The following is an 11,700-nucleotide window of genomic DNA, read 5'->3' on the forward strand; positions in this document are numbered from 1 at the left end:
CTAGGATGTGTCGTCTCAGAAGCCTTGTTGGCTCTGCAGTTCTAAGGTTCACGTATGGAGTACCACCCCCTAGGAATAAAACCTTGTGTTTGCTGAGAACTTAGTGCATACCAGGCACTAAGCACTGTATGTTCAGTTGCTCAGTCATGTTTGACCCTTTGCGACCCCATGGACTATAGCCCACCAGGTTCCCTCTGTCCATGAATTTCCCAGGCAAGAATACTGGAGTGGGTTGCTATTTCCTACTTCAGGAGATCTCCCCAACGCAGGGATCACCCCACAGGAAAGGGTTTATCCCTATTTTACAGATGGGCAAACTGGGGCATAGAGAGGTTAAGTCCAGGATCATGCAGGAGTAAGCTGAGGAGCTCTTACTCACAGTGAGTGAGGTAGGGCTGTTCAAGGAAAGGGTCAGATCCTGTTTTTCTTTACAATTTTGATATTGTTGTTCATTATGGGCTTTTTGGTATTACTTTGATTTTTAAATATTACATTAAAGTACTGTTTCTCTTGGTTCCTGAGTCATTAAATTTTGTGCCCTTGCTTGTCCCACCCTCGTCTGGGTGGCGCAGTGTAGAGGGGAAGAGAGTGGATTTTGCATCTGGCTGCCTGGGTTTGAAACCATTTATGTGTCTTACCTCATTTGTTTGCCTCTCATTTACCCTATCGGTAAAATGGGGCTAGTAATTGTGCCCACATGACAGACGAGGTGAGATAATTCAGTTAGTCATGAGAAGGGCTTCAAACAGGGCCTGCTATGAAATAAACGCCCAGTCAGATTAGTTTGTTACTTTACTGATTTTATGATTCTTTCTGGGGCTGGTTCGGCACAGGCTCGGTTCTTGATGAGCAGAAAAGACAGCAGGAGGAAAGACAGTGCTTCTCCTCCCTTACCTGCAGCACCTCAGGGCTGCACTGACTGGCAGCGAAGGGAGGGGGAATCAGAGGCTGGGCTCCTGGAGCCTGGAATCCTGTCTGAGGCATTTTCTCCCCAACAGGTCGTCCATGAAATCCGAAACTACCCTTACCCTCAGCTTCACTTCCTTGCTCTCCAGGGACTCAACCCCAGCAGACACACCTCCGCTGTGCGGGAGAGCTATGAGGTACGCCCTGCCCCTCTGTCTGGGGGGAACCCTCCCATTCCGCCTGGTTCCCGCTGGGTTGGTGGAGACCCCACCATCTCCTGTCCTTCCCTCTCTGGTGGGGGAGGCATGGGTGGTGGCGGGGAGACTCAGGGTTGAGAGTAGGAGGGAGAAAAAGAGGAGAGATCTCACGGTCTTTGAGCCTTTGACAAGTTAGTTAGTTCTCTCCATGTGAATCTTTGCTGACGTCTCCCAGTGCCCCCTGCCCGATCGTGTGTGCATCTGCGTGTCTGCACGTGTGGAGTGCACGCATCCACACGTTTTCTCTTTGTAGGAGCTGCTGCAGCTCGAGGACAGGTTGGGAAACGTGACTCGGGGAGCAGTACAGAACACCATTGAGAGGTTCACCTTCCCCCACAAGTACAAGAAGGTAAGCTGACCAGCAGGTTGGGAGGTGAGGTTGGGGGGTGGCCTAGTTGATCTGGGTGTAGTTTAAAATCTAGAAGAAGCTCTGCTACCTTTGCCGGGTCTTCTGTGCCTCTGCCGGTGTGATCAGGAGGGGTGATGGCAGGTGTCTCATTGGTACAGGAGGGGAGCTGGGTGCATGTGTGCACGTGTGGACTTGTGAGTGGTGTGCTGGGCGGGTGTACAGGTAGATGAAGGTTTGTATCTGAATGTGGAGGGCCCAGGGAGCACAAGCATGGAAGGCTAAGGTTTGCCTTAGAAAAGACTCCAAGTACAACCTCCCCTGTGGAGAAGCGGGAGGCTAAGGCTTCAGAGTGTAGGTTTCCAGTCCTTAGTGAGTGTCAGGTTCACCTGGACCACTTTTAAAGTCACAGATTCACAGGCTCTACCCTAAGCCTGCAGAGGAAGGCTCTCCAGGGCTATTTCTTGGGAATCTGGAGTAGGATTAGAGCCCAGGAATTGAAGTTAAGTTTTTTTTAATTCAATAAGTAAAAAAATTGGAAGCAACTGAGATGTTTTTCAATAAAGAAATAAATAAACTGTGGAACATGTATATATTCCATGATGTGAAAAAAATATCCAGTCATGAATAGATGTCATACAGAAAATACATATTAAATGCATATTACTAAGTGAAAAAAATTGGCTTGAAAAGGCTGCATACTGTATTATTCCAAATGTACAGCATTCTAGAAAAGGAAGACTGGACTGTAAAAAGAGCCGTTGTTGCCAAGGGCTCTGGGGGAGGAATAAACAAATAAACAGGTGGATCACACGGGATTTGTAGTGCGGTGAAACTATTTTCCTATGCTACTGCAATGGTGGACACACGACACTGCATTTGTCAAACCCTAAGAACTCTAATGTAAATCAATGGACTTTATTAATGGTGAGGTATCACTCTTGGTTCATCCATTGTAACAAATACACCAAACTAATGCAAGATATTAATCAGGCAAACTGTGTGCATTTTGAGAGGGGAAGGGATGGAACAGGCTGTATTTTCTGCTTAGTTTTCATATAAAGAAACACAACTCTATGAAATAAAGTCTGCTATGAAAATAAATACATACTTATTTAGGTTTAGGAATTAAAAGCTTGACAAGCACTGAGAATCTTGGAGCTGGAAAATGCTCGTACTGGTCAAGCTGGAGCCCGTCTTCACCCCCTCAGGAGGTCCTAGGCTGCAAGCACTAGGTGCTGGAATCAGTTTCAATTTCAGTTTTACTACTGTCTTTGGGCTGCTGTAACAAAATACTATCTGCTTGGTGGCTTGGGCTGGCACTTATTTCTGATGGTTTTGGGGCCTGGGACGTCAAGACCAAGGCACTGGCTGACTTGATTCTTAGTGAGGGCACGCTTCCCGTCTGGCAGATGGCTCACTTCTTGGTCTGTCCTCATGGGGCAGAAAGGAGACTCTGGTGTCTTTTTCTCTTCTTATAAGGGCACCAACCTCATCATGGGGAACCCACCCTCGTGAACTCATCTAGACCTCATTACCACCCAGAGCCCCATCTCCATCACATTGGAAGGGTGGTTCGGGCTTCAACATATGAATTTGGGGTGGAGAGAGAAACATTCAGACCATAACCACTACTTATAGCTGTGTGACTCTGGACAGCTTACTTGGCATTTCTGGCCCTTCCCTTGCCCTTTTTAATGTAAAATGGGAAAGATATATTAGTAGCTGCCATAGAGTGACTCTGGGGATTCAGTGGGACAGTGCGTATACACAGTGCCTATACCTGGTGAGAGCTTGGGAGTGGGGAGCTGCTCTTACCTTGACAGCAGGCTCACTCACTCTAGGCTTGCCCAGGATCCATGGTGTCAATATCAAAGACCATGACCCTTGGCCTGTGCAGCTTCCCTTGGAGGCACTGGATTTACCCATCAGTGATTCCAACCAACATCTATTAACACACCTATTATGTGTCAGTCATGCATAGAATGTTAATAGGAGACATGACAAACATAGACAGCATATTAAAAAGCAGAGACATTACTTTGCGGACAAATGTTTGTCTAGCCAACGCTATGGTTTATCCAGTAGTCATGTGTGAATGTGAGAGTTGGACCATAAAGAAGACTGAGTGGCAAAGAGTTGATGCTTTTGAACTGTGGTACTGGAGGAGACTCCTGAGAGTCGCTTGGACTGCAAAGAGATCAAACCATTCAATCCTAAAGGAAATCAATCCTGAATATTCATTGGAAGGACTGATGCTGAAACTGAAGCTCTAATACTTTGGCCACATGATGCAAAGACCTGATTCATTAGAAAAGACCCTGATGCTGGGAAAGATTGAAGGTGGGAGGAGAAGGGGATGACAGAGGATGAGATGGTTGGATGGCATCACCGACTCAATGGACATGAGTTTGAGTGAACTCCGGGAGTTGGCGATGGACAGGGAAGCCTGGCGTGCTGCAGTCCAGGGGGTCGCAAAGAGTCAGACACGACTGAGTGACTGAACAGCAACAGAGGAAATGACAGTATTTCAGTAATTAAGGGGATCATTGGCATGGAGAAAATGACCATTCGTTGGTGGGAGAGCTTGAAGCTTATGGAGAAGAACGCGGAAGGGAGAAAGGTGTGTTCAGGACCCCAGGAACAACTTCTACCTTCCTGACCAGGGTGGCCTCACTTACACCAGACCACACACTTCATTTGCCATCACTTCAAAAGGCTGAGAAGAGATAAGGAAAAGAACAAATGCTAAAAATGAAAAGGAAAAATGAACTGAGCCAATGAGATAAAGAGTTGAGCTAAGAAATTATAAGAATAAAAGGAGAATTAGGGGAATAAAATATTTTAAAATAAAGAATAAGAAGAATTAAAAATGCAAAATGAAAGCATTTAAAACCCTTTTAAAATATAAAAAAAGCTTAAAAAATTAAACTCAGTAAAATAATATAAAACAGAAAAGGATATTTTAAAATAGTAATAATAAGAATAATTTAAAAAAATACAGAAAAACAAGAATAGGAAAAGATATGAAAACAACATACAAAATTTATATCAATAACATCAAAGTAAAAAGGGGATGTTAATGAAAATGAGAAAATAAGGGTAAAAGATAAAGTAAATATTAAATATTAAATTTAGAATGCTAAAGAAAGTTATAGTTAAGATAAAAGTTTCATGGATAATGAAAAGATAAGACAAAAACCAGAAGACCTAAAAGATTAAAAATACAAAAGAAGAAATAAGATAATACTTGAAAAGAGACAATAGTTTAAAGAAATATAGATTAAACATAGCAAAACAAAGTAGGAATATTAAGTTAAAATTATTAACTATAAAAAGGAAATCCTGAATAATGATGGGAGAAGACTTGTGACACTTCAGATTTTTCTCTTGGCTCAGTTCAGTTCAGTTCAGTTCAGTTCAGTCGCTCAGTCGTGTCCGACTCTCCGCGACCCCATGAATCACAGCACGCTAGGCCTCCCTGTCCATCACCAACTCCTGGAGTACACTCAAACTCATGTCCACAGAGTCGGTGATGCCATCCAGCCATCTCATTCTCCGTCGTCCCCTTCCCCTCCCGCCCCCAACCTTTCCCAGCATCAGAGTCTTTTCCAGTGAGTCAACTCGTCACATGAGGTGGCCAAAGTATTGCAGTTTCAGCTTTAGCATCAGTCCCTCCAATGAACACCCAGGATTGATCTCCTTTAGAATGGACTGGTTGGATCTCCTTGCAGTCCAAGGGACTCTCGAGAGTCTTCTCCAACACCACAGTTCAAAAGCATCGATTCTTCGGCGATCAGCTTTCTTCACAGTCCAACTCTCACATCCATACATGACCACGGGAAAAACTATAGCCTTGACTAGACGGACCTTGGTTGGCAAAGTCATGTCTCTGCTTTTTAATATACTATCAAGGTTGGTCATAACTTTCCTTCAAAGGAGCAAGCATCTTTTAATTTCATGGCTGCAATCAGCATCTGCAGTGATTTTGGAGCCCAAAAAATAAAGTCTCTTGGCTAAACTACCTGTAAGTCTGCTTATCCCTGGAGAAGAGAGAGAAGTGAAGTGAAAGATGCTCAGTCACGTCCGACTCTTTGCAACCTCATGGATTATACAGTCCATGGAATTCTCCAGGCCAGAATACTGGAGTGGGTAGCCTTTCCCTTCTCTGGGGGATCTTCCCAACCCAGGGATCAAACCCAGGTCTCTCACATTGCAGGTGGATTTTTTTACCAGCTGAGCCACCAGGGAAGCCCAAGAATACGAGAGTGGGTAGCCTATCCCTTCTCCAGGGGTTCTTCCTGACCCAGTAATTGAACCAGGGTCTCCTGCACTGCAGGTGGATTCTTTACCAGCTGAGCTACCAGGGAAGGAGCTAGTTTTATTTCCATGGGTGTTATCAGAATGTTTTATTGCTTGGCATGGAGATGGGGACAAGAAAGTGGCCTGTCTTCATTCACTGATTCGATCCCTTCCTCCCCAGAATATTTTTTAAGCACCAGTGACATGCCTTGTCCTTGACCAAGTGTACATAGAACCTAAAGAAGGATGCGCCATGGTCCATACCGTCTAAGAACTTGGAACTTTCTACATAGTAGTTCTTGTTGTTCAGTCCTTAAGTCATGTCTGACTCTTTCCAACTCCATGGAAGCAGCATGCCAGGCTTCCCTGTCCTTCACTATCTCCCAGAGCTTGCTCAAATTATGTCCATTGAGTCGGTGATGTTATCTAACCATCTCATCCTCTGTCACCCTCTTCTCCTTTTGCCTTCAGTCTTTCCCAGAATCAGGGTCTTTTCTAATGAGTCAGTTCTTTGCGTCAGGTGGCCAAAGTATCGGAGCTTCAGCTTCAGCATCAGTCCTGCCAATGAATATTCAGGGTTGATTTCCTTTAGGATCGACTGGTTTGATCTCCTTGCTGTCCAAGCAACTCTGAAGAATCTTCTCTAGCAGCACAGTTCAAAAGCATCAATTCTTCAGCACTCAGGCTTCTTTATGGTCCAACTCTCACATCTATACATGACTACTGGAAAAACCACAATTTTGACTATATGGACCTTTGTCAGCAAAGTGATGTCTCTGCATTTTAATACACTTTTAATAGCTTTTCTTCCGAGGAGCAAGCATCTTTTAATTTCATGGCTGTAGTTACTGTCCACAGTGATTTTGGAGCCCAAGAAAATAAAATCTGTCACTGCTTCCACTTTTTCCTCTTATATTTGCTATAAAGTGATGGGACTGGATGCCATGATCTTAGTTTTTTGAATGCTGAGTTTCAAGCCAGCTTTGTCAAATACTTAGCATAGAATTTAAAACAAGACAATTAAAGTTAGCAAGTATAAACAGAGTGCCTATATGATGGCTAACATGATATTGGAACTAGTGCTTAACTTATCCTTTTTTTAAATTAATAGCTTTTAAAAATTGAAGTATGGTTGATTTACAACATTGTGTTAGTTTCTGGTGTACAGTGGAACTAGCACCTATTTTAAAGGAACTTTCTGGGCGGGCAAAGAGATCCAACATAAAATAAGCATGGTACGAAAATTAAGAGGTAAAGCCCGGTTTGCCTTCATCTAGCAATGAATGAATAACTGAATAGACATTAGCTGAGGGAAGGAAGGAAGTGGAGGGAGAAGTGTGGAGGCGGGGATCTAGGCTGGAGAGAATGTAAGGAGGAGTGGACAGCGTGAGGGGCTAGAAAGTGGGCAGCTGTTTATGCACAAGCCACAGATTTGCCAAGGGTGATTCATTAGCACCCAATTCCTTTCCAGGCTCTATGCCCTTAGGACTGCATTAAGCTTATACCCTGGACAAAATTTGCCTGGAACAACAAAAATAAGATTCGTTTGGTTTCTTCCACACCCTGTATTCTGCACCAAGAAGCGGGGTGTGGGGAGGAGGCAGGGAGAAGAGTCTAGGAAGCACACAGAAGTCTAGGTGTTAAAAAACGACATAAAACAAAGTCTGCTGCTGCTGCTGCTGCTACTGCTGCTGCTAAGTCACTTCAGTCGTGTCTGACTCTGTGAGACCCCAGAGATGGCAGCCCACCAGGCTCCTCCATCCCTGAGATTCTCCACGGAAGAATACAGGAGTGGGTTGCCATTTCCTTGTCCAATGCATGCATGCATGCTGAGTCGCTTCAGTCGTGTCTGACTCTGTGTGACCCCTTGGACAGCAGCCCACCAGGCTCCTCTGTCCACAGGATTCTCTAGGCAAGAATACTGGAGTGGGTTGCCATGTCCATTCCAAAAACAAAGTCTAGGTATTACTTAAGGAGAAGGCAATGGCACCCCACTCCAGTACTCTTGCCTGGAAAATCCCATGGACGGAGGAGCCTGGTAGGCTGCAGTCATGGGGCCGCGAAGAGTCAGACACGACTGAGCGACTTAGCAGCAGCAGCAGCAGCAGGTATTACTTAAGAACTTGAAAAGTGACTGACACACAGGGAAAGGGGGCTGAAAGGCAGAGGGGGAGTGCTGTGCATGAAAGACAGTAGCCACCACCAGGCGGGTCGGCTTCAGGTGACAGACACTCTGCTTCTCACAGCGAAGACCCCAGGACGGGAAGGGCAAGAAGGAGGAGGGGGAGGAGTCAGACACCGATGAGAAATGCACGATCTGCCTGTCTCTGCTGGAAGATGGAGAAGATGTGAGGTAGGAGCGCGGCCCCGTGAGTCCCCCAGTCCTCCTTCCTGGGGCTGATCCAGCCCTCTGCCGTGTGTCGGGGTCAGGGGAGTGCTTGCTTGTTTGCCTGCGCGAATGCGTGAGTGTGCGAGAGTGCGCAGTGTGCTCCATGGTGGTCCTAGGAAGGTGGAGTGTGGAACATTCTGGATGTGTAGTGCCCATTGTGTGGACACCCGGACACCAAGCTAAGAGAGCAGAGGGGCATTTGGCCTGGATGGATCTCAGATCAAGTCCTGGCTTTGAGTTGGAGGGCCAGGAGGAGGGGGGTCTTGGGATTCTCCCTCCTGTCATGCATTCCCATCCCAGCCACAAGCTCACTCCATGGCAGGGCCCCCAAGACCCTTTGAGCCTCCTGGTCCCCCGAGGAGTCGGTTTCCCTTGGCTCCTGCTGCAGCGCAGGACCCTTTCCCTTGACCATTGCTCCCACTTACCCTTCCCTCTTGCAGGCGCCTCCCCTGTATGCATCTCTTTCATCAACTGTGTGTGGACCAGTGGCTCGCCATGAGCAAGAAATGCCCCATCTGCCGAGTGGACATTGAGACACAGCTGGGAGCCGACAGCTGAGGGAGGAATCAGCCAATGGACACCCCATTTTCCTTCACCAGGTCCCCCCACGGCCATAGCCCTTGCAGCCAAACTTTGCCTTCTGAGCCATTTGATGTAGAGGAAAAGCCTGCAAGCACATTTTTGTGGAAAGAGGAGTTGGTGGTAATCCATATCCGAGGAAAGCAGGGGGTGGGGGGAGGCCCGCCCATGCAGAGTGGTGACTGCCCTGTCCATCCGTCTGTCCGTCCGTCCGTCTGCCTGCTGCGCGGGAGGGAGGGAGCTGGCGTTGCCCGGAGCCGGGGTGGGAAGGGGGGCCAGGCTGCTGAGAGTCCAGAGGTGGTCCTGCAGGTCCCAGCTGACAGCCCGGCCCCTCGATCCTGTCCTTCTAAGGATTGTATATATACCTCTCAACCACGTAGAAACCATGTAGGGGTCTCTAGCTATTTCTGTGGATGGCAGCCAGAGCATGTTAGCTTCAGAAAAAAATGTCGTGTGTGGTGCTCCAGTCATCTGTGGTGGACATGTCGCTGTTACCGAATCCGCACCAAATATTTCTCATTGAGTTTCTTGTTTTGGTGCCTGACTGAACCAACCACCGACAGCCCAAAATCTTCCCGTCTTTACGAGAGAAAAAGAAAAAAAAAACAAACAATGAATCAGAGGTGAAAAAAAAAAAAGAGCCAAATTCTGTTTACGGTGAAAAAGGATGCTTTTTTTTTTCACCCAGGTTGGGAGGCGGGAGGGGGTCCTGGTTTTGTTTTTGTTTTGTTCTTGGCTTTTGTTTTGCTCATGTTTACAAGCGCACGGAGCCGAGCATGGAGGGGCATCTGAGGAGACGGCGGATGGGGGCCTGCGATGGGTCTCTCAGGGGCTCAGCCGGGCTTGGGAAGGCAGCATCTGAGTGGGTGAAAGGCATAAAGCTGTCTTGAAGGAGGGCTCCCCACTTCCAGAGCCCATCTACATAGCTCCAGCCACCCCTCACCCCCTCCCAGTCCCACACTGACCCAGGAGGGGTTCAGCTAGAGCTGCCCCAGGCTCCTCGGAGCCAGGATAGCCCTGCTCACGCCAGCTTCTTCCTCTGGCTGTGCTCAGACCCTGCCACAAAGAGGCAATGTGGCCACTGCCTCCCTAATGCAAAGGATTAATCAGATGTTAAAGATAAAAAGTAGTCTTGGCCAAAGTGCTCTCAGCTAGCATGCGCAAGTTGAGGTCAAACATGTGGAGCTTGAGGAGGATCTTGAGCTTCTTCAGGGACGTCTCGAATCCTGATCAAGCCCCTCAGAGAGGACCCTGGCCCTGACACCACCTTGGTGGGCTTCGGAGGCCCTCGTCTCTAGCTCTTTCTCTGACTCTTTGCTAACCTTGGGCAAGTCTCTTTCTTTTTCTGTGCCTCGGTTTCCTTCTTCTTACAGTGGGGAGAAGCAACAGTGCATCCCAGTTTCCACTTCCTCTACCTCACCGAGGTGTTGCGAGGAGTACGACTATCTGCCCAGCGACTTCTGTGCTCTCTCCTGGGAACCTCCTTGGGACTGAGGGATGGGGTGGTGGGAGACAAGACCTGGAAGCTCCAAGTGACATCATACCTGGACTGTAAGCTCCCCTCGAGGCCAGGATGTTGCCTCCCTGGCCGCTGTCTTTCTGAACTCCTCCACATTTTTTTTTTTCTTTCTGAATTTCAAAGGGAGCAGAGAGAAAGGAGGACAGGAGAATGGAGATGGGAGAGTCCATCAACTTCAATCCCAAGCCAGCTTTGTTCGTCCATATGTGGAAAATACCAGCTCAGCTGGAGTTCTGCTCCCTTCCTCCCCCTGCCTCTGGCTCCTTGTCTCCCTTATGGGTACTGCCCTTCAAGCCTCCCCTGCCCTTACTTACCCCATGCCCCAGACTCAATGCCTTTATATCAGTGAGATGGGACTAAGCAGGACAGATATTGATCACATATACGAAGATCATCCTTAAGGTTAAGAAAATTTGAGTCTGCGTTGTTGCTGCAAAGGGTAAAACCTGGATCAATGAGTGAAAATGATGGGGAGGCAGATTTCAGCTTGAGATAGAACCTTCTGGAACACGTGGAGCTGTCAGGTAGAGGGACGCAGCTCTGGACACCTGAGGGCAGAGAGCAGGGGTCATGGCTTCTGGTAGGAGGAATCCTCGAGGATCTCACTCAGACCAAGGCCGTCTATCCTGAGTGCTGCCAGCGCAGGTGCTGAGAGAGACAGACAGCAGCCAGGGAGGCAACATCCTGGCCTCGGGGAGCTTACCGTCCAGGCGAGGAGCCAGGGTGATAGTGCAGGGTGACTAGTCTGATTGAAGGTCAATGGCCTGGGCATGATCCCATCCCATTTGGTGGTTCCAGTGTGTGAACCTGGTCTCCAGGGCCAGTGGCTGGAGCTCCCACGAGTGGGAAAGTACTTGTCAGGATTTTGGACAGAGCTAGTTACCAGCAGCCCCAGGAAGCTGGGAACTTCGCCCCCTACCCTGCTTTGGCCTGAGATGCGTGGGGCGGCCCAGGGAAGGTCACTGCCGTTTAATTAGTCTTTGTTCTTCCCTGCGAGGCTGGTTTGAAAGGCCAGCAGAGGCTGGTGGGGAGCTGGTGTCTGGCTTCTGGCCAGGCTCTTCACTGACAGCGTGGCAGCTCTAGAACCTGCCCTCTGCTCCCTGGGCCTCAGCTTCCTCAGCTGCCCACAAGGAGTTCGCATTGGATGCTAGCTAAATTTCCTTGCAACACTCATATTCTCTGATCCTCCCTAACATCAACACACATTTTTCAAGTCGGGAGAGCTGTGTGCCCACCAAGCTGTTGACAACGATTCTCCCCAGGGGCACCAATCTGTATCACAGGCTGAGTGGGACAGGTCCCCTTCTCCCCCCACTTCTCTACAGGCTCCCTGCAGGCCCCCAGGCTAACACGAGGCACTAACTGGGCTGAGCATCACCCAGAGGGGAGAGGTCAGCACTGG

General features: G+C 48.1%; 1 protein-coding gene across 1 annotated transcript in view; it reads left to right on the top strand.

Annotated features, from left to right (window-relative positions):
• The window catches only part of ARK2C (arkadia (RNF111) C-terminal like ring finger ubiquitin ligase 2C), a 106,013-nt gene extending 97,125 nt beyond the window's left edge, over window positions 1-8,888 (top strand). The window contains exons 5-8 of the mRNA XM_055416818.1: window positions 999-1,103; window positions 1,417-1,512; window positions 8,058-8,164; window positions 8,641-8,888. Of these exons, the coding sequence (XP_055272793.1) occupies window positions 999-1,103; window positions 1,417-1,512; window positions 8,058-8,164; window positions 8,641-8,758 (426 nt within the window). The 3' untranslated portion in view covers window positions 8,759-8,888. The remainder of the gene's footprint in view (window positions 1-998; window positions 1,104-1,416; window positions 1,513-8,057; window positions 8,165-8,640) is intronic.
• The last annotated feature ends 2,812 nt before the right edge of the window (window positions 8,889-11,700 follow it).

This window comes from Moschus berezovskii, chromosome 28, assembly GCF_049115385.1.
Source record: "Moschus berezovskii isolate FMDL1 chromosome 28, NW_MosBer_1.0, whole genome shotgun sequence".
Classification (NCBI taxonomy): domain Eukaryota; kingdom Metazoa; phylum Chordata; class Mammalia; order Artiodactyla; family Moschidae; genus Moschus; species Moschus berezovskii.